The sequence below is a fragment of the Taeniopygia guttata genome, chromosome 4A (genome assembly GCF_048771995.1).
Source record: "Taeniopygia guttata chromosome 4A, bTaeGut7.mat, whole genome shotgun sequence".
NCBI classification, from domain to species: domain Eukaryota; kingdom Metazoa; phylum Chordata; class Aves; order Passeriformes; family Estrildidae; genus Taeniopygia; species Taeniopygia guttata.
This window is the reverse complement of record NC_133029.1, coordinates 9,475,930-9,502,125: the sequence shown is the minus strand read 5'-3', so window position 1 is coordinate 9,502,125 and position 26,196 is coordinate 9,475,930. Positions and strand designations below refer to the sequence as shown.

Here is a 26,196-nt window from a genome sequence, read left to right as displayed (position 1 = left end):
CTACCAACAGATGGAGACAGGCAAAAACCAAAAGTCTCATGATGTGTCCCCAACCCCACCCACACAGGGGAGTTTGCTGGTAAACTACCCAGTCTTGGCCAGAGCCTGAGATTGCTTGAGCCATTAAAAAAAATGACATTAAATTATTAAAAATAAAAAAAAGAAAAAAGAAATAAAAAAACATATCCATCCAACATTAAAAATCATAACAAAGAAAAAAATCACCAAAACAAAAAACAGAGAGGTCAATTTGGAATATGTGAGAGGAATGTGGAGAAAGGTGAAGCACCACTGTTCTCCACTCTCTTCTGCCCAAGGAGCTAAAGCAGCAGCTCCCACTGAGAGGGCAGATGAAGGCTGGTTCCCCAGAGTAGGCACACATCCACCAGATCACCCACAAGTGGAGGCGGCCTTCTTGCCTGTCTTGATGGCCTCCCAAGAGGGTGAGAGGCTTCCAAGTTTCAGCATGGGCTGTGCAGCCATTGTGCTCACTAACACAAGGCTACTGAGTTGCTGCAAAGGGAATTTGCAGCAATATATATACAGAATAATGCCTGCAGTCAAGGAATCTATCTACCTTACTCTGCATTCTTTGTAGGTATCGTGTGAGTGGGACTGTACCAATGGCTGCAGGCCTTTTTGTCCAGCTTCCTTAACAGGTAGGGTCTTGGCTTTAGCTATTTGGTAAAGCTTTATACCCTCTAACTTGGGCTGACACAATTTTCTCCAATTACAAATCAGCACCTGCTGAACTTGTCACATAAAGCTTCCTTTGGAGCCAGCAGAGAAAAAGAGCCTGACACCCTCAGAAAGATATTTATCTCACTTGCTGTAGTGTTGGATAAATCTAAAGTTGTCCATCTGTCTCATAACTTCGGAGGGAACAAAGATGCCTCGCTAAAAACCACAGTCTGTTGCTTTCAGATGGCTACATCAGGTGAAATTCATTCTCCTTTAGCTCCTTTCTTCACTACACACTTTCCATCTTCAGAGAAGACCTGGAGTTGAACTTCTCCTCCTTGCAGTGATGTGGACAATTTCAGAGCCAGACTGAGGAGGGGTTTGGCTAGCAGGTCCAGCAGATGAAACATCCACTTCCCTACTGCAGGACAAGCTCTATCTGGAGTATCCAGGTTCCCATGGCCCTCTTGCTTTAAGGTAGGTCTTGAAATAGGGAGATGAAACAAAGACTTATCAGTGTGTTCTGATAAATTCAGTGGAAGCATTGGGAATAAAATGTTCATTTTCCCTACATTTTCCCATAGGAAATCTCTTACTTGCATTGGTAGCTGCCCCTTCTGTTGGTAGGACAGATGGGTTGCTAGGATGGAGATGTGCAGAAGGTAAGTGTTTTCCAAACCAGTGAAACCTCAAGCTCCTATTGCTACAACAATAAAAGGTTTTGTGCCAGGCTGCATGTTCAGACAGCATCCTACACACTGAGAAAGGTAAAAATACCTCATCCCAGGGGTCTGGCAATCTGCAGGAACAAAGTCAGACAGACACAGGACAAAGACCACCTGAGAGGCAGGAGAAGATGGGAACTGGGGGATCCCTTGACAAAAAGGCCCTTCCCTGAGGGTCCTACGTGCAAGAGAGGGGTCTTGCTAGATGGGGACCAGGGCTGTTCTCAGAAGAATTGAGGTCACTTCAAAGAAAACTGGATGTCACTAGAGTTGTTTCTCCCAGAGTCTTCCAGTGAGCACAGAAAGAAGGATTAAACAGCAGCTACTATGGAGCAGTCTGGGCTGACATAGCTGTCACTTGGTGTCACAGGATGAGGCAAAAGAAAAATCAAATAAACCACAAAGTTGACACTGAAGGAAAGACAAACAGAGAGAGGAAGAACAAGAACATGGACAAGCATGGCCTGGCAGCCTCCTTGACCAAAGAACCCCAGTTTCCCCCATCCATCTGCTCACACGAAGACTCCTTATACCCACTGCAGGGGCTGGTGTAGAGGGATACAGGAGAAAAAGGGTTAGTACAGGTACACTGGGCTGGTAATCAGAGTGCTGTTTGGTTTATACTGTGAACCACAGAAATGTTTTTCTATTACTCAGATAATAATTATAGAAAACTCAATCAAGCTTTTAGTACCAGCACCACTGTTTCTCATGCAAGCCATACCTGTCCACATGTGCAATAATGTAATTAAAAACAATCAATTAATGCTTTAGCTTAATATAGTTTCCCAAATCACCTCAATTTGTATGGCATTATTTTAAAGTGAATTAAGAGTGCTAACAAATGAGAGGAGCAACACAGATCTGGAACAACAGGATTATAACTCAATTGTCAAAACAAAGTCAGATGGTGATTTCAAAAGCAAGTAAACAGGAAGAGTGCATACCTTGAGAGGAAATTTAAAAGGAAGCATGGAGTCAAATGAGAGCAAATTAGTAACAAGAGAAAAAACAAATTAAACATTCAAATTCACATTCAGTTTCCAGGAGAACAATACATATAATACAGTCAAACAAAACTTCATTTATGAAAATAGTTTGGATTTTGTTTCTGCTCAAGGCCATAAAAGATACTTGATTTCCTATATTACAGATAAGCTTCTCACACTACTCCATTTTTAATTGGGCTGCTTGGATCAATATATCCAGTTGTTATGCTGACAAATATCCCTGAACACCTGTGCTAGGGTTCACCTAGCCCCTGGATATCCTGAGCACGGCTTGGGTACCCCCAGGCTCTGGGCCAGCCCTCTGCTGGCACGCCCAGCCAGCCCTCAGGGACACAATGGGCACACACGGCATCTGAAGCGTGGCTTGAGATGCTCCAGCACAGGACTGGCAGTGGGAGGTTCAGGAATGTCAGGTTACCCTCTCATTGCTACTGTGAAAATCCCACAAAGACATTCCCATGGCCTTTAATAGGAGTCTCTTGAGTCTTCTGCTGTGAAAGCAGGGACCTAGAAATACCCCCTCCAAATGACCAGCCTTGAGATAGTTTTTGATAACCCCCTGTCTTTTTCCATCAGCAATTAATTAATCTAGCCTTTTATTTCCACATCAATAAAGAGCAAAATGAAAATACATGCTCTCATAGAGATTTCAAAGATACTTTCGCTCAGAACAGTGTTACGAATTTGACTCTGTTTTTTTCCTGGTTCCATTTGCTCTACGCATCTTACATAAAAGCAAGTTTAATAATCTACTTTTCATCCCTCAAAAGTGAATTTTCAATGCTTTAGCTCACTATGCAGAAAACACAGCAGCCTTTGATAGCAGAACAAAACTGCTGAAATAAATGATTACATTAAGGGATGCACTAACCCCCAGCCTTTGGCTGCTCTCTGATTCTGTTTAGATGACTCCTATTAAATACAGAGAGGAGAGTATAGGGATATATCCTCTGGAATATCCACACAGCATACTCACCGAGGATAGATCTAACTAGTCATTAGATGTCACAGCTGTTCCACACAAAGGCAGCTGAAAGAGCCTTTATCAGCAAGTACAAAAGTGATCTCTCCAGACTGCTTGTCGGCATCTCTCTACGACTGCTGTACGCTCTCATATAAGAAATTTATTCAGACAAAACTCACAATGGAAGAATGAAGCCCCTTTTAGTGGCAATAAAATAGTATGAAACATTCATATAGTCAATGTACTGTGAATGGTGTAACCTTACAAAGACATGGATTAAGAATAGAACTTGGGAATAGTCCCTTCCATGTAAAAGAAATTGGACATTTTAATCAACCTAAATCAACATATCAGTCAAAGGAACAGTGTTTCTGGAATTTAAACCAAAGTATTACATTTCTCTTTTTTTTCCTGTAACAATGCATGTAACTGCCTGGAATGTTATCATGGAAGATAACAAAATAACTGGACAACATCTTCAAATGAGAGCCATATATTAATACTGAGCTAATAGCTTCTAATGGACAGATAAAATAAATAGATATACTGCTGTGTCTCTCCCTTTTTTTTTTTTTTTTTTTTTTTTTCCTTTGGTAGGTATTTCCAAGGCACTTATTGTGGTTGTATTGAAAAAAAGAACAAGTGTGTTCCAGTTGTTATATAAGGTAAATGGCTGACCATGCCAAAGAGTCACATGAGAGCTTCCCAAAAATCCTATGCACTTTTATTTAACTGTCAATAACCAGACCTAGCGGAAACAGCGCGATGCCTGCAGCTTTCCATGTGATGTCCCAGTGCTTATTTCCCGGTCCTTTACATTGGGCACACACATGGTCAACAGCAATTTAAATGTTATCACTCCTCATCCCCGTTAACAGCAAGCACTGGGGCAAAGAGTCAGTGCAGGTTTGAGGCATAAGGCAGAAACTGGGAGTGCAAACAGGGAGAGGAGGCCAACAGCTGTCAGTGCACAGGGAGCAGCACACCCAGACACCAGAACTGGGGAAACGAACAAACACACATTTATAGGATGATTATTGTACTCTAACAGACAAACACATGATCCTTCCCAAGAAACTTCACAGAAATTTTGTCCCGTGCTTCAGCGAGGTAACTCAAGACTCCTAATGCTATATGGACCAGGAAAACCCAACACCTTTTCAATGATTCAGGTATTGAAAAAGGCAACCTGGAGATCAACAAGGTGCATTTTGAATGTCAGTACTTAGGGAAAAGATCTTACTCTTCCTCTAAATAGCAACTTTCTTAAATGGAAAACTGCATTCTGTTTGTCTCAGCAGGTATTTTTAATAAATAAAATGGCTGGAAACTGGTTATTAAATTATTGTCATAACACACAAAATCATTGCTCCATCACTAAGAAATGAGATAATTTTACTGCTTATAACAAAGTATTTTACCAGTGTAAATGCAGAAACATGATAGATGTTATTAAATAAAAACTTGTGGTATGCATTGCTCAATTAGAGGGAGTTTCACAACTTTTATCTGGTTTTTAAAATAATTCTATTTAAAAAAAATATAATTCTACAACAGTTAATAGCAGTGCTCTCTGTTAAAATTGGTACTAATATAAATCATACTTTACTACAGCCTTATCCAGAAAGAACATCTTCATGAATAAGAAAAATCTTTATGGAAACCGGCAATGCTTATTAGACCATATTGACTATGAAAAGAGGGACAACAGATTAGACTGGACTGAAATAACAACACACAGAGAGGACAGTAGCACAGTACATCTGGAGACACGAATGTGTGCAAAATGCTGGTAAGCAGAAGGATGAAAGGATAGTTCAAGAAGAACAAAACTGGAGAAATTAGGCTCAAAAGAAAGTAAAAAGACTAGCAGGAGCCTTGATGGGAGTGGAGATGCTTTAAAGTGCTGTTGCATGTGACTTTTAAAAATAAATCTTATTTTGCAAAACAGAATGTGTAATATGCACCAAGGAGATGACCGTAAAATGAGATATGCAGCAAAAACACGGTAGCCCTCCAAGCATTGCTGAAAACAGAAAACCCTATGCATTTTACAGCCTCAACATGGTGAATATAAGTTTGGCAGAAATGCATAAATGGCATTATAAGCAATGCTACTTACTCTGGAGGTGAATGTTAGCAAGCATGGTGGCTTGATGAGGATGCTGAATATTGAATGGAAATGTCAAAATAAAAAAAATTTGGAATTAAAAAGAAATTTGAGAAAGCAACATATATGCACCATGGCATCAGAAAATGACCATAAAATGCAAAAAGGTGATGGAGTGATATGGAACAAACCTTGGAGAAATATCGCATCCTTGCTGCATAAAGGCACCCAGGGAAAACCAAAGGCTGTTAAATATTCCAAACTCATTTGGAGGGTCAGGAGGATTCTGAGGGTCACGTGGTTCTTCAGTGTTGTCTTCCAAGTGCCACTCATAAGGGCTGAATCTGCTGACTAGGAAAAGAACTACGCTGACGCCAATGTAAGCAAAGACTATACACATCCAAATTTCATAAGCCAAAGGATCCAGGAAAGAGAACACGCCCGGTTTAGATTTCTGAGGCTTCTTGATCATGATGGAGATGCCCAGGCTCATAAAGGGTTTGGAAAAGTCTATGACTTCTTCTCGCACCAGTGTTATGGTGAGGGGGGCAACAGCTATATCTGCTCTCTGAAAAGGGAAAACAAACCAGAGTCAGACACAACAGAATCACAAACTAGAATCTCAGGCTAATGAATCAGATGATAAATTACAAGAGTGAGTGGAAATAAATTCTTTGCAGCCTATTTTGCAGTTTCTGAATTTAAGGACTACATGATATTAACAGAAAATTATTAACAAGTAAAATTACAATCAAATCTGTGTAAGGGGCTAATGACAGCAGCTAATGACTTAATATTTCAATTAAATTAAAATGGATGAATAAACACTACACAAACTGGACAGTGAGCTGCCAACCAACACAATGTCATTTTTTAGTAATAGTCTGTAACCACCCATTTGTCTTGAAGACTTTAGACAAATTATGTGTTTGCTATTATTTAGTTTTCTCTTTTCCATTCTTTCAGCATGTTCTCTTGCCTTACTGATTAGTTCAAGATCTTTAAAAGGAACCCATGAGAAGTAATCTGATGAGTGCTACTACTTGTATGCTCCTTTAAAACTCCACTGCAGTAAGGGACAGAAGGGGGATAGGAACCAAACACACCCTTTCTGTGGTCACTGAAGAACAGTTAACACAGATTTCTGAATCCCTGAGGAGTAAATAGCCTGGATAATCTGAGGAGAATGCAGTGCCACGTATATGTATGCCCTCCTTTGGCTCTACAGGCCTGTAACAGACTGCTCTGGGGCTGAGTCACCTGGAAGCACAATTGCATCTATTGCATCATTCATCATTCACCTGTGTGCTGGTGAATGCATACCCTTCCCTTCAACCTATACACCCTTGCTGGATTCCATGGGTTGACAGGCATGTAAAAGCAAATTACTTAGTTTCCTGATTAAAAATAACATTCCAGAATAGATTTTCAACATATTTAACTGCACCTGTATTTCTATGCTACAAAGATTCAAGTCATGCTACTTAGATACCCTAGCCTTGATCCAGCCAATCACTCAAGCAGGTGTACTTGTATGAGAGTGGAATGGAATGCTAAAAAAAGAGCCCTTTTCATTTGAAGAATATTCTGAGAGTCTATAATATATGCATACACTATTTTAAAGACCCTAACTATTCATGTTATTGACTGTTATTTTTGAAGAGGGTCTTTCATTGGCAATTAAGAATTTCAGAAAGAAAAATGTTTCTTAGGGAAACCTTGACTTATCAGTACCTAAACCACTGTGCATTTTTAAAATCAGATTTTTTTTCCCCCACTAGTAAATAGGCATCTCTTTCTGGTGGAAAAATAAAGCCTGATTAAGTGGAAGTTTGAATAAAAGTTAATGGGAAATGTTAATAAGATACGATTAAAATCTGCGCCATAAAATAATTGAATATGCCTCTATGTAAATCTGATGGTGATGTACGTGACTGTCATTCATATCTGGTTTGCTCCTCCTCCTGGCTCTTGGTTTGGGTTTTACATTTGATAAGCAGAAATGGCAACGGCTTCTCATCCAGCTGATCAGAGCACCATGGGCTTGGTGCCTGCTGTGCTCAGCAGCACCGTGCAGCCATCCTGGAGCACTGCTCAGGGTTTGCAGAGCAAGGCCAGTGACAGCCTTGTCAGATGGGGGCTGGCCCTCCCCACAGCTGCCCCTCTCTGCAGGGCACCCCTCTGCACACACAACCCCAAGGTTTGCTCCAGCCACCCAAGAATATCTCTCGACAGTTCACACCAGCATGTGCAACTACAAGGTGTGTGCAGCACAAGTTCACTGCTTGGAATAATCTGACAAAACCATGCCTGTGCATGTAAGGAAAGCACTTGGAAATCATGGCCCTGGGTGTCCCCTCTGACAGCCCTGCTCAGTCCCTTTTGACAGCCATGTGTGCTGGGACACTGCCTTTCCCCTTGAGCGGCCCTTTCATCAAGGAGAAAACCTCGGCTGATTTGTGGCCACTTACTGCAAAAATTTAGCTGAATGTGGCTTGAATATAAAAACTGAAAATGCCTTTGGATGCTTGGATGTTTACTGGCTTTGCAGATGAATGTGTTCATCACCTAACTAATGGAGAGACTGGAGGGGAGGATATGGATAGAGTGAGGTAATAACATCTTTGCAAGATGCTGGAACTTGTTCACTGAGGAATTCCCATAAAACATATATTTCTCTTATAGCTGCTGCTTGTTGAGCTCCTTGTTAAATACCAGATGTCTGCAGTCAGGGTGAGATTCACACAGAATATCAGTTTTAAATGTAGTCAGAGTCCACAGCCAGCTGGAAGACTGAGCACTTTGACCATGCCACTGTACTTCCTGTGGAACTAATGAGGTACTTACAAATTAATCTTTATTAGAGCAAGCTTAATGGATCAGGACCCCTGTGGAGACTTAGCAATGGCTCCATGTGAAGTGAAGCTTAGGTGGGAGGCAGGTGCCTTCCCACCAGACACTTCTGCACATGGACTGCCAGCCTTGGAACACCCTGTCAAGGGAGGGAAAGGTTCTTCAGCTGTAAGAACATTTAGTTTCTGAAGCATTTTCATGGACTTGGAGAATTTTAATTCTCCCAAAGTAATATTTTAATTGCTAAAGTAGACATGGTGGAACTCTTCCTAAGTGCTGATGCAGCATGCAATAAGGTCTGTATCTCCTTCATGCACAGCTGAGTTCATGCAGGATGTTCCTGTGGGGGATGAAGCTGATGCTGAAGCACAGACAAATCACTTGTTAAAGCCCTGATTGTTATCATGTTCATATCATACAGGGCAGATTTCTTTTTAAATAATTTCAAACTGCATTATAATATTAAGGGATACAAATACTAATTTTACTGATACATCTCAGTCTTCCTGCTTTCCTACCATCCCTACCAAAGGCATTCACTGTATTGGAAATACCAAAAACCACCCTCATCCTTTAGTGAACAAATGGTTTCTGCAGAGGGAACAAGAATGGCCACACTGGGTCTTGGGAAAGCAGGGCACTGATTGACCAGCTACAATCCAACCCAAATCTGGTTGCTCACCACTTCCCTGAATATTAGCTGCACTAGGGAGGTTAAAAAACAGTTCTCTCTTTGCTTATTTATTTTGAGATACAGTATTTGAAATGGAGAGCTTATGGAGAGCTCTAAGCACCCTAAAGGATCATTAATAACTGCAGCACTGTTGAGAATTTCCCTCCCTGTTATGGCTGCAGATAAGCAAAACCCATACAAATTGAGCTTGATTAAAAAGAACACAACCACAAACATGCCCTTCTTCGTAAAGAACTGGAGAGGGGTTTAAGAACCTCAACAACTGAGCTTTGCTAATCACTCATGACTAATGGTGTTTCAAACATCATCTTCACTGCATTTGAGCCGGGCGAGAAATGTCATGGATTCCTCTGAGGCTTGTTCTGTCTTTGCCTGCTAGTGTGGGAGGGATGGATTTAGAGAGGATAGGCAGCACAGAGGCACTGCCCACTCTGCTCAAAGATGACCCCAGGGAGCTGCAAACCTCCAGACTCTTATGGGGAGGGTGAAAAAAAATAGCAAATGGAAATACCCTTCTACATGGAGAATGAAAAACGTTAAGATGTTCCACCTCTGTAATCCAAAAGGAGGAATGGGATTCTTCTGCTTACAGACCTGCTGATGACTCTCAAGTTCAAAGCTGTGCACTAGTGACAGTGAGAGATCTGGGCTGTGCTCCTGCCTGCACAGGCTTTGGGTCACTCCTGCTTGCAGAACTAAATACCTTCTTTGCTTGAGGGTCACTTTTCAAAAAGTGGGTCTGGACTGCAGTCACTTTGTGTGATGGGAAGCCAGGCAGCACCCCAACTCTGTGCAGACTGGAGCAGAGGGACACTGACTGACTTCCATCGGCAGCCAAACCTCTGAGCACCCCAAAAGTGCTGAATACAGGTTCACAGGGGCACCAGAAGAGACTGCACTGCAGTGGTGACTGTCTCAGAGCATGGTTTAACACTTCTCAGCACAGTCTGAGGTTTCTAGGTGCCAGAAAAGAGCATCAGACAGAGCAACACATCACCTGTGGCATCAGCTGGTAAGAGCTACCTTTGTAAAGGCAGTTCAATGTCCCCACGGATATTCAGGGTGTTGTTGAGAGGCCAGATCATGGGGGCAATGTGGTTTTAACGCATTAGCTCACACTTACTTAAAGCCAACAGGTCATACCTGACTAGCAACATGCTGCACTGAAGCCTTAATGTGCACTAGCTGAGCAGTGTAAAAAGGTATTAAGGTGTTACAATGGCAGCTGGCCCTGTCTGCCACAGTTTGTCACGCTTAAGTCCATTTGTGATTTCTGTGGATGCCCACAGCTCATTCTGACACACTCCTGCCATTCACAGACGGAGATATAAAGGGTACATCTGCTTTTGGGGCTGTGGACATATGTGAGCTTGGACTCAGGTCAGCCAAATCCAGGACCATGGCAGCGTGGCTCTGTGCCAGGGCTGGGGTCCTGTTCCCCACCACAGCTCAGCCTGGCCAGGGCCCCCACATCTGTGCATGTGCACAGGACAAGGGTCTGTCTGAGCTGCAGGGCAGCAGCATCACACAGCTGGGCAGCTCACTAGCTTGGGGACCTGGACCCAGGCTTCCCCCTGCAGAAACCAGGAGTGAGGAGCAAAGGACAAGCTTCACCCACTCATGGCACAGTCAGGCTCTGCCACAGACTAAAAGCATGGGGGAGATTTAAGGAAAAGTAGGAATCAAATTAGTCTGCCTCTCTGCTATGATTCAAAGGCTGTGTGTGCCATCTTTAGTATCTCTCCATGCTGCTGGCAGAGCCAGAGAGGCCAGCCCCACACGGGGTGGGATACTCTGCTCAAGGCAGGGAGATGTGTCGGCGTCCCGCTCTGACAGACTGCAGAGGCTGTTGTGTTCCAGGGACTGCCTGTCCTTTACATTCCTGCTTCATTCCTTTGTGCTATTTTACATATTGAGAGGTTTTTATAAAGGCTTGTTTCAACCTGAGCAGAGTTTTAAAGGCTGTAAGGTCTGTCTGCTCTTTTCATTCCCAAACCATTTGTAGTTACAATTAAGATCTGTGTTAAAACTAGTGTCAATTAGCCTCAGCGCTGTGAAAAGCATCAGGCCCGGCGAGGGATGGCTTCCCCTGGCTGAACAGGGAAGGAAGAACAGCAGCCTGCTTTAAAAGGGGAAGAAGAAATAAAAGCCTACAGAAAGAGGCTGACCCCAAAGAAGAGAAAAGACGACTGTCTAGTGCTCAGCAGCTGGTGGGTACAAAGCCCCGAGCACAGGGGCCGAGGGAGGTGCTGCTGCTCCTCAGCCCCAGCCAAGGGCACGTCCTCAGCCCGTGGGTCACTGCAGGACAGCACTTGCCTTGCTGGATTGCTCTGCTGGTTAGATTTAAATAGCAATTCAGTCTCCTGGACTAAGAATGATTTAGCTACTTCCCTTCTGAAATATCCAGGAAAAAAGCTTTTACCTATTTTCTATTTGTATTGAACATTTCCATTTTTCTTTGGAAATTTCTCTTAGTTTAAAAAGAGAAACTACTACCCATACCAGTGCTTGAATGGGTATCTGGTAGAAAGAAGAGTTTTATTTTCATGCCATCAGAGTGAAAGCACAAAATTAAGGGTTTTTTTCCAGCCTGAACTGACACTTTTTGATTTATGAAAAATCAAATAAATTTCCTTTTATACCAAATTTCATTATTATTATTAATTAGTATTACAATTATCATTACTATTACTATCACTAACATTTAAAAATTACTAACAGACTACAAAGCTCTGATATTCCCTCTCCAACAAGACTGCTGGGTTCTCCTGCCTGAAGCAAAGATTTTGGGAATATCTGCTCAGGCAGAATTCCCTGCCTCCAGGGCTGCCACCCCTCTGCAACCAAGTGCATTGGCATAGCCCCTTGCAAAACCAGAAGGAGAGGCCCAAAGGGCACAGATGAGATTGTCCTTGACTTCAGGGACCCTACAGTACAGCAGGCTTTCATGCCCTCCAACCAAACCTGATGTGATACGAGGCAGGGGAGGGAGAATTTCTAATGGGAAGCATTTTAGTGTGTAAATGGCAATGTGTAACTGCAGGGACTGCTCCAGTTGGCCCAGCTAATGCCGACCTCCAGTGAGTCTTACACTGGAGTCAGGGCTGTGCACCCTCCAACCTGCAGTACAGTGACACACCACCCCTGGTGCTTTGGGGACAGCTCAGTGCAGACTGAGGCCCCTGCCCTCCAGTGCAGTGTCTGGAGGCTGCCTTTTCTCCCCTGACTCTGTACTGCATTCCATAGGAATCGAGAGCAATAGTAACACTGAACTGGCACAACCCAAACATTAAATATGCTTAATTAGGGTTTTAACATTAAAATGACAAGCCATTCATTTCCTATGATTGTGCTAAGAGCAGTTTTAGAAAGGAGCTGCATGCATGGGGCTATGCAAAAGAGGGTTCAGTATTCAAAAAACCGGCTGAGATGCCCCAGCAGTGCCAGGTAGTGGCAAGGAGGCTGCTGGGTCAGGAATATGCTGTATTTGACAAATGACTAGTCACTGCTTATCACTTGAGACAAATGCAATCTAAAGGATTGTGTTTCTGCCACAGCTCAGCTGAGCTGCTGGATAACTGGTACCAAAACCAATCAAGCCCCTTTCATCCTACCAAGTCTGTCTTCCATAGATGCTAACAAAGGTACTTAAAATCTAATCTGCCTCTTGTCTTCCCAAAATGGAATCCAGAGGAGCCAAATTTGAGTAATTTTGCTGACAAGATTCACAGGGGCATTATGTTAACATAGTTTTAGTTCCCTAATAGAGTTTTAAGCCCATGAGAGATAAAGGGAAGTTAGCACGTAAATGAGGCGCTTGCTCCAAGAAATTAGCACTTCTCATCTTCAAAGGGCTTAGCGCACATCCTTGTGAGTGTGGTACACAGCCCCCTCCAAGGATGGAGGAAGAGGCCAAGGATAATTCACAATGCTTGCAAATAGAGCTGGGAAAAGGTCTGGAGGGCTGGTGAGGTTTGTACTCAGAGCTCAGGGGCTGCTTTCCCTGCTTCCAGAAAGCCAGGTGGATTTCCATGCAGCCTGCAAGCCCAGTTCAGCTGGGCAGTTTGGGGAGCTGGCTCAGCAGCACGGGGCTGGAAGCATTAACTTGGGTCTGCACTCAAACCTCACGGGACACATCTGACCTTTGAATAATTGAGCATTGCAGTGGAGAGGCTTCAGTAACAGAGCTCACAGCATGAGTACAGGAACTGCTGGGGGTCAGGGAGGGAAACATTCCTCAATTTTTCATTAACGAGAAAACACAGATGAAAACTGTGCTCGGAATACAAAGGAACTGACCTTTCTGCAGGGGAGTAGGAGAATGGTGGGTGGTTCTGGGGCTGTTTTAAGGAATGGTCTGTGGTGCCTGCAGGGCTGGTTGTGCTGGTGTGGAAAGGTCACAAATATGATTAGGGCCAAGTTTGATGCTAAGGAAAGCTCTCTTGAGCTAGGCTGGTCCCAATAGGCTGTGGAAAAGGCAGCTGCAACCAACACATTGGTTCTAGTTGGAAAGGACATTTAAAAATAATCTAGTTCAACCTCCCTGCACTAAGCAGGGATGTCTTCCACTAGTTCAGGATGGTTAGAGCTCTGTCCAGCCTGACCTTCACGTTTCCATCCACTGCCTCTGTGGGCAACCTGGGCCACGTCCTCAGCACACCCACAATGACAAATTTCTTCCTAATATCTAATCCAAATCTGCCCTCTCTCAGTTTAAAGGCATTCCTCCTTGTCTTATCACTACATGACCCTCTAAAACATCCCCCTCCATTTATCTTATAGCCCCTTTAGACATTGGAAGGTGCTCTAAGGTCTCTTTGGAGCCTTCACTTCATCAGACTGAAGAGTTTCAATACTCTTCCTCACAGGACAGGTGCTTCAGCCCTCAGAGCATCTTTGAGGCGCTTTATGGAGGTGGATTTTGTATGGCAGCTGCACAGACTAATCCTACTGGGCCCAAGACACAAAAGCTGTAGCCCATATCACACCTTTCCTCCCCTTGTGTACACAGCCCCTGTGCTCTGACTGTTAGCAGCAATTTCAGGTTCTCTTTTGCCATGCTTTTTCCACATGGGATGGCTATTTTTTAAGTGAATGAACAAGTTCCATTGCTTGTCACTTGCAAGTACATCAGAAGGACCAGAGCTTACAGCTTACAGCTGATACTCTTGATATTTCTTGAACCACACACAGAGCAACTGAGGGTATAGGTTTTCAGTGCAATGTAATTTGCTTGGAACTAAACTAAACCTTTGCTTCAGAGGTTCTCAGTGGACTTGTGTTCTCTAAGAGAGCAAACTTCAGTTTCCCAAATTGCACAACTGAGGCATGCAGAGTTCACATTTGCATAATGTCAAACCTCACAGGGAAGCAAAGAAATAATCCAAGGGTCCAGAACCCTGTTTACTTTCTGCAATCAGATTTCCCTCCCTGCCGCAGTACAATACAACAAAAACACTGTTATTTCTATAAAACATTTTTACAACAGGCTACCAATTACATAATAAAGCATCAGGACTGACTGCTCCAGAGTAAGAAAACTTGTGAAAATCTAGCAATTACCTAAAAAAATGATTGATTCATTGGAAAATAATTATCTCACCAAACATTTTTTAAGAATTATGATGCATTATCCCAAGGAAATTTTGAGGTGACTTTTAGAAATTACACTCAGCCACAGAACAAAAGGATGCAATTGAAATATGTGCTTCTGTTCAGATATTTTTAATAAAGGGAAGCTTGTTAAAAATAAACTGCAAAAAAGATTTGGGCGGAATCACAAATCATCTCATTAGCATTTGAGGGAAAAAAAGATGAAATATCAGCATGAGAAGTCTTTTCTGCAAAGCCAATTTTCTCCCCCTTCCATCTGGTTTAGCTGTATTCCAAAATTCCCCTTTTCAAAGAAGGTCCTAAAATGGCAAATCCGGACTGTTTTTGTTCTTACTAAACAAAGTGCTGTACACCCAATATAGAAATATAAAGAAGAATGCAGTGAATTAGCCTTTTTTTTTTTTTTTTTTTTTTTTTTTTTTTTTGTCTGACAGTTGATTTTTGAAGCCAAACCCAGGGTTTAAGGAGAAAAAATATGTGGGTGATTTCACACCTGCATTGCTTCTTACCCTGAAAAGTAACCATGGAGTAAAATGGGTCTGGTCAAACACAAACCAAGATCAGTGACTCAGCAAGGCTCAGCATCCCAGATCAGACCTTTAATAAGAGGGACACCCTCCCCAGAACTTAAGAGATTGATACAGAAAAAGGAGATCTGGCAAATGAAGAAGAAGCATATAAAGAGCAAAGTGGAAATTCTGCTATAAACAAGAATTTGAAGTTTGCCCAATGCTACTTCTCAACATTTTGTGGACTCCGATTTGGAGAATAGCAGTAAAAAAGTGACACTAAATGAAACAATTAGAAAAGCAGACTATAAAGATGGCAATACAAAGAAATATCTAGAATTTTAAAGGTAGTATTCAAACAGATGATCTTTATTTTGCAGTTTATTAACTTTGAGCATAATTTTTTATAAAGAACATTAAAATGAAGGTTAAGAGAAACTTACCCCATAGACCAGTTCACCCACCATGCCATTCCATATCTTAGTCTCAGGGTCCCTAGCTCCATATTTCCCATCTCCAACAATTGACAGTTTGTATTTTATTCCAACATGTTTTGCTATTTCAGAAGCTAAGTCTACACAATATCCTTCATATCTCTCATTCCCTTCTAGTTGTTCATGGTTTTTCTTATACATTACATATGGTGATTCCTTTGAAACAAAAGTAAAGATCAAAAGTCTATGAATGTAAAATACAGCTGTAAACCACACAAAATGAGAGCTGTTATTATCCTTTATATTACTGGCAAATATTTACAATATTTCCTGCATTGGTACATAAATTAGAAAGACTTCTGCAGCATAAAAATCCTTGGTTGATCATACAGCCACACATACTATTGCCTGTATTCCTAGTAAGGAGCCATTGAAGACAACAGGACTTTTTAACAAAGTTACACATCTGTTTGTAGAATTAGGCCTGATTAGACAACCAAGTAGCATCATTGTAACAATAACTCAAATTTTAGTATTTAAAGACTGACATATCCAACACCTGTACCATCACCACAATTTCCTAAGGCTCCAGTGGCCAAGAATGGAGCTCTGATAGAGATATTTTCAAAGAAGCCTAAGGGAAGCTAGGTTGAAATCCTCAGTCACTGAGTTCCCTTAGCCTTCTTGGAAAAATCTATTTGAAACACTGATTACATCTCACTAAATCCATAGGAGTATAAAATACAAAGCTTCAGGAAACAGCATAAAATTAACTCATGCTTAGTAGAATTGTAAAAAGCACAGAAGTCCCAATGAATGCTGTACAGAGCAGATCTGTAGAGGTGTTGGGACTGGCAGGGTGCTGCTGCTCGTGACACACATGAAGAGCTTTGCTCCTTTGGAATTGCACAGGAAAAGGCTGCTTTTCACCCAGTGCTAGAGCAGTTCCAGTTCTCTACAGGCTGCATTGTGCCACCCTTACTCAGTCCACAGGGGTTGAGTTTACAGGAGCTGTACCTGAGTGAGGGGTGCAAGATTTGACTCTACAGCACAAAGGCCAACCTCTGTGCTCATTTGCATGCATGCATAATAACTTCACTTACATGAGGCACTCAATTGAGTTCAAGTGTCTGGGAAGCAGCAAAGCACAATGGTGAGCTCAGTGAGCTCCTCCTGTGAGCAGACTTACTGATACATACATCAGTTAGCAGGGTCAAGCCCTCAGAACACCTCTGGAAGATACTGAACTTCTCAGTCACTTGAATTCACACAATATTCAACATCTGCCTCTTGACAAGGTGTCTAACACACCTCAGGAGTCATGTGCCTTGTTTCCTAAACACAAACACTCCAAACATAAAACTTACCAAGATGGTAGTGACTACTATAGTTCTGTTCTCCACAGATGAAGTGTCATTAGAGGGCAGCTGATCTAATGCTGGCACATATCTTTCATATTCATTCCAATAACCAGCCTATAAAAATGGAGATTGTTAACTCATTACATACCTTTACAAGGACTCTGGTACCTGAACACGTAAGAGCAGCTACCAAAGCGAAAGGCTTTGTAACATTTCTCATTCACTATTTTTGTCATTAAGGGACTACATTAGCTTTACATCCATTTCCTTAAAGAAACAATGTTCTCAAGCCAAGAGCAAATCAGCACAAGCGAAATTTAAATGAAAATACATATTAAATTCTCCCTATCTCAAATCACATCAGTATGGTGCCTGTGGAATAAATTCCCATATATCCACAGCACAAGAACATCCTATGGACAAGAAAAGAAATTACACAGCACTCTGAGTAAAATTCTCTGATTTTGTGATTTTTACCCAATACAGCCCCTGCAGACCTGAGCTGGTTTTAGATGCACAGACATCATTGGCAATGCAGGCACAGCTGCTTTATCTCCAATGTGAGACACAAAACCCTCTGTGAGCACGAGGTGACTTTATCAGCTGGCTGGGGGTGACCTTTGGCTGCATCACTGGGCCGTCACAATAGCTTTTGTATTTCTGCACAACAACAGCAGTGACACTGTTCTCTGCACCTCCCTGAGTGGCTGGGCCATGTTTGAAGGTACAAATGTGCAGAAATGTTTAAGGTGATGATCACAGCTAAGAACCTATGTCCAGGTGAAATCCGGGGATTTAAGAGACTCACCTACACACATTCTTCTCTCAGTACTTCTGTCTACCTAATGTTTTTGAACATCTTCCTTAAACTTCTTTTGTAACACCAATCTAGGCAACTATCCCATTTAGGATCTATACTTTATTTAGGAGATAAGAGAATTATTATGAAATTCTAAATAAAACCAAACTTATTTTCTGTTAATTTCAGAAGGTTTCACTGGTTCCAGCTTCACTGTGGCTTTAAAGCCCAATAGGGAGAGGGAGGGAAAGATGGACAGGAATTTAGAATTTAGAAGGAATTTAGAAGATAGGACTAAGCACAGGACCATGACAGCAGGTATTATTCTTGGTAGTGAAAAAGCTCCAGAAGGGTTTTAAGTGAAAAAGTTGTGTTTGAAGTTGACATGGAAACCAGTGAAGATGTTAAGCAGAGTGAGTGGTTTAGTCCAGGAACTGAATATAACAAGGTTCCTGGGACAGGGAAGACAGCATGAAGGGAGCATTCCTCAGGACCTTGTTATTACACTGCATCTCTGGTATTTTTGAATTTCATTGGTTTGTTGGAATAAATATTTGAGATGATGTGAAATCTGGATCTATGTCTTGAAACTCACCTTCCGTGATCCAGCAGCTTTCATTTCATACACATCAATTGTGTAATTTGTTCTCCGCCCATAGGTATCGAACTGGATGTTCCCTGTCATTCCTTGAACTTGCACCTTGAAGGAACAAACAGAAAAGTATTTTAGTAAAAGATTCGCTTTATTTTTTTTTTCTATGTAAGAGACTTGTACTGCTTCTGACACAGCCAGTTGTACTGTTCAAAACAACCCCAATCCCCATTCTCCGAGTTCCAGCTGTAAATACTTGTTAGCACTCAGCTGGTGACTCAGAGTGAGCTGCAGTTAAATGAAATTAGCCCTGCAGGTATGTTAAATGTAAGAAAGACTGCGCCTGCCACGCTTGATCACGCTGGGTTCACGGGTACAGAATGGGTACAGGATGGAGCATCAGAGAGGCACAAGCAACAATTAGTGCAGTTAAACCCCTCACAATATGGCACAGAGTGATCTGCAGTACAGACCAGAATGACATATCATTGTTCATTCTGAGAAGTGCTTTATTTTAAGATCAGTCCCAGTGTAGGAGAGAAGAACGAATGTCTTCTCTGAATGAGCACAGACAATTGTCTCTACTGCTTATGGGGTTTTGGTCTCAGTCAGGATGGATGGGTGTACAGACGGTAAGTCATTATCATTACCTACTCACATGAATCATCTGAAGGGGAAGTATAAAGTACTTTGCCTCAAAAAAAGGCCTTTCTTATTTCCCTGTATGAAAGGATGAGGTATTTTCGTTTATCACTTATCAACACTGACAAGCTGTCATCTCAGGCAGAAAAGGTAACAGTCTCAAACTTCAGTAGGGGAAAATCAGCTTTAATATTTAGCAAAAACTGTAGAAGTTACAGGAAGAAGTACTAGTTACTAGACTACTAGTTACTGCTAGACTAGTCAAAGGCAAACTGTTCAGGGTTGGTGACTGATCTGCTGGTCACTGTTAGAGATAAATTGTGAGGTTACATTAAACAAAAATTCTATGAACCCCAAATTATCCAATGAACCACATTCACACTGACATATAGGGAGTTTCTTTTTATCGGTAAATGGATTTGAGCCTTCTTTAAAATAGTTTATATCACTACAAGGGCTGGAAAAAATCGGAAGTATTCCTGTCTCCAAAAAGCTAGAGAGATGAATTGCACTTTGAAAGCCAAATTCAACCCTAAGTGGTCTTATAACTGTGGACTGAGCAAATGTATTTGTAGGGTAGTTGACACATAAGTTGCCTCCAGATGTGAGTTGCTGTGCCTTCATCTGGCACTTACTGGAGGCTGTCTGGCTCCTTTAGCACAGCAGTGACTGGGTTCTCACAGAGCTTGTTTCCCTGGCTCCTTCCTGATGCCCACTGAGACATGAGCTTCATACACTGGACATCTTTTGGCTTCAATTTTAATTTGTTTCTCTTTGGTGGGAAAACTCAGCACTTAGCAACACCTGTCTGCACTGAGGCAGGAAAGCTTGCCAGGACTCAAACACTTTTGGTGGCAGTGTGTGGAGGCAATTGCAGAGGGACTGTAAGTGTCCAGATCAATAGTCTGCCACTGACCAGATGTGTTAGAAGCAGCTTCAGAAACCAAAGATATGCACAGTTTTCAAGGCTGTTGGGAAGAAGTTTCAAGTAATGCTAACTATCTTGCCAGCAAGATGACTGGACCTTCTGCTGGCACAGGACAAATGACAGGACAGATATTTCTACGATATATTGGAAAAAGCATTCTTATGTGAGTTGATGTTACAGAGCAGAGAAGAAAAGTTATTAAATCTTTTTTTTTTTTTTTTCTCCTGAGCAAAGATTCGAGATCATTGTCTGCACAGAAGGGGAGAAGGTGATGGAGAGGATGGGTACTGGAAGGCCATGTAGGATGATCTTGGGTAGGTCTCATTTGAGGTATGGAAACCTTGCTTACATTACTCTGAATAGCTAAAAAAATTCAAGGCAACCAGCTAAAAGTCAATCTTCTGCATTTTTTTGCCAATCATGCCTTTTTATATCTCTTTAATATATTTTTTTAATAACTTCTCCTAAATAAGGGAGTGTCCTATTGCAGTGTTGGTTTTCTCTATTGACATGAACACCTCATATATCAGTACAGCACAAATTCTTTAACTATTGTGAAGATTGAATTTTGTTATTTCTCTTCAAAAGTGTGCAATGAAACACTAATGAATGTGCAGTGAGGGTATATGTTAGGAGGTGAAAAACTGGCACAAAAAAAGAGCTCTGGCTCTTTTTATGTGAGACTAAACCATCTCAGTTTTAAGAGTGATATAATCTGATTATAACCATCCACAACTCATTGAATATTGTGACATAATCCTCCCAATTTAGTAGCTGAGAAAAAGCAGCAATTAAGCAAATTGTATGAAGATTGACCTAGGATTTGTTTCCACCTAACACAGGCTTAATTCTGATCTCACTCACTCCAGTTTTATGTCTGCATTAATATAATCAATGCTAACAGGTTTCTTTGAGTGTTACTTGAGCCAGATTAAAAGCAGCAATCTTGTCTTTTGTATTTACAAAAACATTATCCAATTTTTCCTGTTGTTACTTGCTTTAACACAAATAGCAGACTAAAAAGAGTTAAAAATCAACAAAATTAGAGACGTAAGTGAGGTAGGATCCCATAACTAGTGTTAGGGATAAAAATCTGGCCATGCAAAAGGTAATCTGGTTGAGTGCAAAGTTATGCCAGGAATCAGAACTGGTTGGAGGCTAAACTGTTCCTAGGTTCAGGCTGGTGCTGAGATCTGTCAGTACTGCTATGACCAACAACAACTTCTCCACTGTTTTAAACCAATGTATATTGACTTTTTACTTGAAAATTATCAAAACCGCACACACCCTGCATGAATTACAACACATGTACCAAAGACCCAGTCTAGTTCTGTTAGTCAGATTTACAGGCTCACCTTGACTTTAGAAACCCCCAATATGTGTTTGATTGCAAAATGGCTCATGCTCATCTCCTGGGAAGCTGGGGTGTTACAGGGGAGCTGGGGGATTGTAGGTTCTCTGGTGGGGACAATCAGGCTGTTGCTGCATCAGTACCAGAGGGATTTTGGCCAGTTTTGAGAGCTAGTATGTTATGCCTTGCCTTCTATTGAATTTATTTTATCCATCCTTTGAAGTTCATCATTAACTTTGTTTTTGCTTTGCTTCCCCTGAGGAGCTGCAGCTGTTTGTGTGAGCACAGGAGCTCTGTGTACACAGAGCAGGACAGAAGCACCATAGAATTACTGCTGTTGCTCTTTAGCTGTTATCTTTGCCCTTACCATTTTCAGTGCTCTTTCTATATCAATTCCTTGGCTCCATGGCACGGCAGGGTTAGCCAGGCAGTCTCCAGCACTGCCTCTCCTGGAGACATCCACACGCTGCCTTCGGAGGTACCGGAAAGCCTCTGCTATGACCAGGACTGCATCATGGGTCAGTGCAGACGTGTACTGCAATCGATACAAAGAAAATAGAGCAACAAACTGCAATTTTAGAATTGCCCCAGGTATCACATCAAGTACTCCTCTTTGTTAGAACAGAACAATAATGCTTGCTGTTCAGGGCTGGTGACTGATCTGCTGGTCACTGTTTACAGATGAGGTGTGAGACTACATAAAACAAAAATTCCATGGACCCCAAATTATCCAGTGAGCCAAATTCACACTGACATACAGGGAGTTTCTTTTTGTCAGTAAGTGGATTTGAACCTTCTTTAAAATAGTTTATGTCACTACAGGGGCTGGAAAAAATGTGTCTCCAGAAAGCTCGAGCGATGAATTGCACCTTGAAAACCAAATTTGACCCCAAGATATCTTATTGATTGTGGACCCTTTGCTTGCTCTCTGTCCTTCAGCTGCTGCTTTGTGACAATTCTACCTATTTCAATTAACAAATTAAAAATATTTTAATTCTGCATAGCATATAGCAGCAAAATAAAAATACCAGTTCACAGTTCCATAAAATTTTATTTTAATTGGAAACTTGCTCATCTAGATGAGCTTACTACAAATGTCTGCAATTCCACACTGAGTCATGCTGATACCAAAGGAAAGCTCATATTTGAGTTTTTGCATTAGGTATTTTTTTTTGTTTTTACAAGATTGCCAAGAGAGCTTTGACTTGAAGTTAACATAAATAATTTCTGTTTGGATCACAATCCTGATTAGGTAGCATCTGTGGCAAGGAATAGATAAGATTACTTTTATTAGAAAACAGCTATACAAGCAAGTAATCACAAAATACACTTTAGGCATTACATCACCTTGGTAATTCACCATCTGCCTTCCCTTACTCCACAATAAATCTGCAGAGGGTGGTTAGCTCTGTGGAGCAGCAGCTCTTGAACAAACCCCCAGACAACTTAACTTCTGTGCTCCTGTTGCCATCAACTTCATTCACCACTCGTTGCATGTTACCTAGTGACACCCCCCAGTGCTATAAATTTAGTATCACCTAGAAAATGTCATCAAAGAGGTTTTTTTTTTTTTTTTTGGTATATTTTCCACATGTATCTGTTGTCTAAAAGTTCCTCCCTCCTAGAGTGGCCTGGGCTTTGTATATGACATCCCTGTGTTCCACTGGCATTACAGCACACCTGTAATTTCAGGGTCTGTGTAGAGGAGACCCTCTCAGCATGGACCTACTGGGAGCAATTGAACATGCTCAATCTGTAAGAGCAGATTTCAAATCCCTTGTAAGTGAACCTCAATACCTCCACATCATTTGTAAGAGAACAAAGGAAGAAATGAAGAAGGGAAGGTGCACCTGCCCTTCTTTTGGCCGTCTGTGGTCCCATAGAGATCCTGCCTCCTAAGGAACCTTGTGCTGGAGTTTAGGCCACAAGACCTGCTGCCCATGTGTGAGTTAGCAAGGCAGAAATCCAAGTTTCAGCTGCTTATTCAGCTACTCTCTTTGTGGATAAGATTTATTATACTCAGAAATTAATTCTATCCTGTAGGGCAGGATAGCACAATTGGAGGTTCTGTATTTCTTAAAATTAAGTATTATCTTACTGCAAGTTCTTCAGTTTGATACCAAGCCATAGGAACTCGGCACAGAACAAGGAGTGTCTGCATGTGGAGATCAAGAGAATTGGGTCTGATAAAAAAGAGTGCAAAGGTAGGGCTCTGAAGAAGGTGATAGAGCAGACATTTCACTGAGCTTTAAATGACAGCAGCTTATAAACTTACTGGGAGTGGGTGGTGATTCCTGCTCTGACTCTACAGCACAGGCATCTTCTGATCCTGCCCACTTTTACCTCTCCCTGTGATGCTTTGCAATAATCACTCTCTCCTCTTTTAGAAAGTTAACAAAGGTTATATATGTCACAATCCACACAATAATAGAGATCAGGACAGTAATTTTAATGTATTTGTTCCTGTATTTAAAAAAAGGTCTTGTAACAGCTGTCCAATCTAGCACTACATAAAACTTACACACTGATAAATTTTTCAGCAGACTGCGTCAATTGTCAGTAACCTTAATGCAGCCCCTTCCAAGTCATGCCAAGAGAGCTATCTAATTTTCTACTTTATTTGAATTCTACTTATAAATGCATGAGCATGCAAAGAGAAAAAAGAGAGAAAGAAGGGAAAGGCTGATAAAATGCAGAATAAATTAAACATCAGGACTTTAATCTCTAGGCAATTTTATTTCCTAATCAAAAATATTGTACATCAATTCTTAAGTATGCTTTTTGTCTGATTGACAAATACTGTGCACATTTCTATAATGAGCTGTACATCTGTGGAAAGCTAATGTAATCTTTGTGTTTGTACCATATACTTAAGATTCTTTTTTAAGGAGGGAGAATAAATTTTTTCCTCAAGGTAAATTGCTTTCAAGTGGAATAAAATCATCTCAGGTTAACTTTGTATATTTCAGAGCTTTTAAGATTAGTATGATACTTATCTTTACTTCTGCATCACTGCTAGAAAGCTTTAGAAAGCAAGACTAAATCCTAATCCACAGGCAACAATACACTAATCCGGTTTTTGTGGACCTCTGTTTGCCTTTCTCTGCTCCCTCTGAAATGCCAGAAAGGCTGTGAGATGGTGTGGGATTAAGAGAACTTTCCTCCCTCACAGAAATGACATGATCCCAGGGATGGAACAGTATCTCTCCAAATGGCACCAGTCATTAATGAATGCCACTGCCAGCAGGAGCAGACCCTCGTAAGCGGTTCTTTTTCTGTCTGTAGCCAACCCAGGGCTGCTGCCTACCCTGCTGGCCCCCATGCATGGAACTGGACTAGATTTTTCCTTCCTATCTAGTATTTTAATGCTTTCCTAAACTTTGTCTTTCTCATACCGAGACATTACTCCAGTTAATCAAAGTAATTTTGAATTCTGAATCTGTTTCATCAATTTGCATGTGTCCTTCCCAATCAAACACAAAAGACATGAACTGTCTTGTCAGGGCAGTGGTTTTTAGGTTTGGCTGCCCTGAGAAGCCAGTCTGTACACTACCATACCCAGGTTTCATTCACCTATGGACAGCAGTGAAAAAGAACAGATCTCACCAAAAGAAGAGAAAGAAGGAACATAATAGGAATATTACTAATATGCAGTGGTCCTAGGAGATTTTATGACTTCAGTGCCTAGACAGTTTCCCTGATGCACTCCTTCACAGGACAGTGAATAGCATCCCCCTCTATAACAGGAAGGAAAAAAAATCTGGGTGAGATAGTAACAGGTTGCAAGTTTCCTAGTAACAGAGCATTTACTTCCTCTAATCTGTGAACTGGGACTTTCATCCAAAAAATTTTTGAAAAATTTTATTGGTTTCAGTTTTAATAACCAGACTGTTTCCATAAAGGACAGTGGTGCAAAACAGTAACTGGGAGGCAGCAGTGGCTCCTTAGTGAATCCAGAGCTACTTCATTTTGCATGTGAAATTCTCTATTATCATTAAAATGGACTAGTAATCTACATTTTGCATCCAAAACCCAACCTAACTAGCTCACATATCCAGCCCAAGACTAAATCAAGAGGTTCACGTTAGAAGCTTTTATAACCACTGCAGTGACAGGATTTGCAAGACCAAGCCTTTGCTTCTGAGGAACTCCCACCATGGTGGGCACTTGTGTCTAACAACTTCTGCCTCTTTCTTCTGGAAGAGAGTGAATATTGTGACATATTCTCACTGGGGATCTGTATCATACTCATGCACATATCTGAGGTTAAAAACTCCCAAAGAATTGTCAAAAGCATATCATGTCCATCACTGACAAGTTTAAATAAATACCTTTAATGGTGAGTTTTTAGCTTCAGGGAATTCCCTTTCATCAAGCCTCATCCAGCGCTGTAGAAACTGTTGAACCATTGGATTTTCATTATTAACAATCTGAAATCCAGTAATGTTGGCACCTCCATGCATTACTCTCTCCAGAACAATGTCTGTGTAACCCTGGGAGGACAGGTAGAAAAAAAGGATCATTGTCATCCAAAGCCACTTTCCTCTGCATCAGTTTTACCTGCTAAAAGTGCAGCACAAAGGACACTGTTTAATGTCCCTCTTGTTACTGAAAATATTCTTCCAAGGAGACAACTACTATCACAATTAGGATTTTGATAGTGGCATAGAACAGAATTTTAAGCATCTTCTTGTTCATTGCAATAGAAAACTTCTCTTTTGGGTTGTGGCAGTGTGGTATGTAATATCTGCCAGTCAGAAATAAAACAGCAGGGAAACTCGAAGTACCGTTTCCTCTTTTGTCCTGATCATGGTGAAAACTGGTCAAGGACCTTGAATTCCATTTGTACATCAAAGTGAACACAAAAGTTCAGGGCTGGGAAAGATAACTACTCAATCTCTTGCCAGGCAGTTCTCCATCACAGCATCAC

The 26,196-nt window shown here is 41.4% G+C and overlaps 1 protein-coding gene across 7 annotated transcripts in view; it reads right to left on the bottom strand.

Moving 5' to 3' along the window:
* GRIA3 (glutamate ionotropic receptor AMPA type subunit 3) overlaps window positions 1-26,196 on the bottom strand; it is a 145,117-nt gene that overhangs the window by 37,448 nt on the left and 81,473 nt on the right. For 6 of the 7 annotated variants that reach the window (XR_012055996.1, XM_041716163.2, XM_041716164.2 and 3 more), the window contains exons 6-11: window positions 25,598-25,759; window positions 21,634-21,801; window positions 18,349-18,453; window positions 16,961-17,068; window positions 15,603-15,809; window positions 5,682-6,058 (exon numbers count right to left, since the gene is read on the bottom strand). Coding sequence is in view for 6 of the 7 variants with exons in the window: in XM_041716163.2 (XP_041572097.1) it covers window positions 5,682-6,058; window positions 15,603-15,809; window positions 16,961-17,068; window positions 18,349-18,453; window positions 21,634-21,801; window positions 25,598-25,759 (1,127 nt within the window). In the remaining variant the exon portion in view is untranslated. Of the gene's footprint in view, window positions 1-5,681; window positions 6,059-15,602; window positions 15,810-16,254; window positions 16,611-16,960; window positions 17,069-18,348; window positions 18,454-21,633; window positions 21,802-25,597; window positions 25,760-26,196 lie in introns of those variants that run through there. The other variant, XM_012573090.5, reaches the window with a different exon arrangement.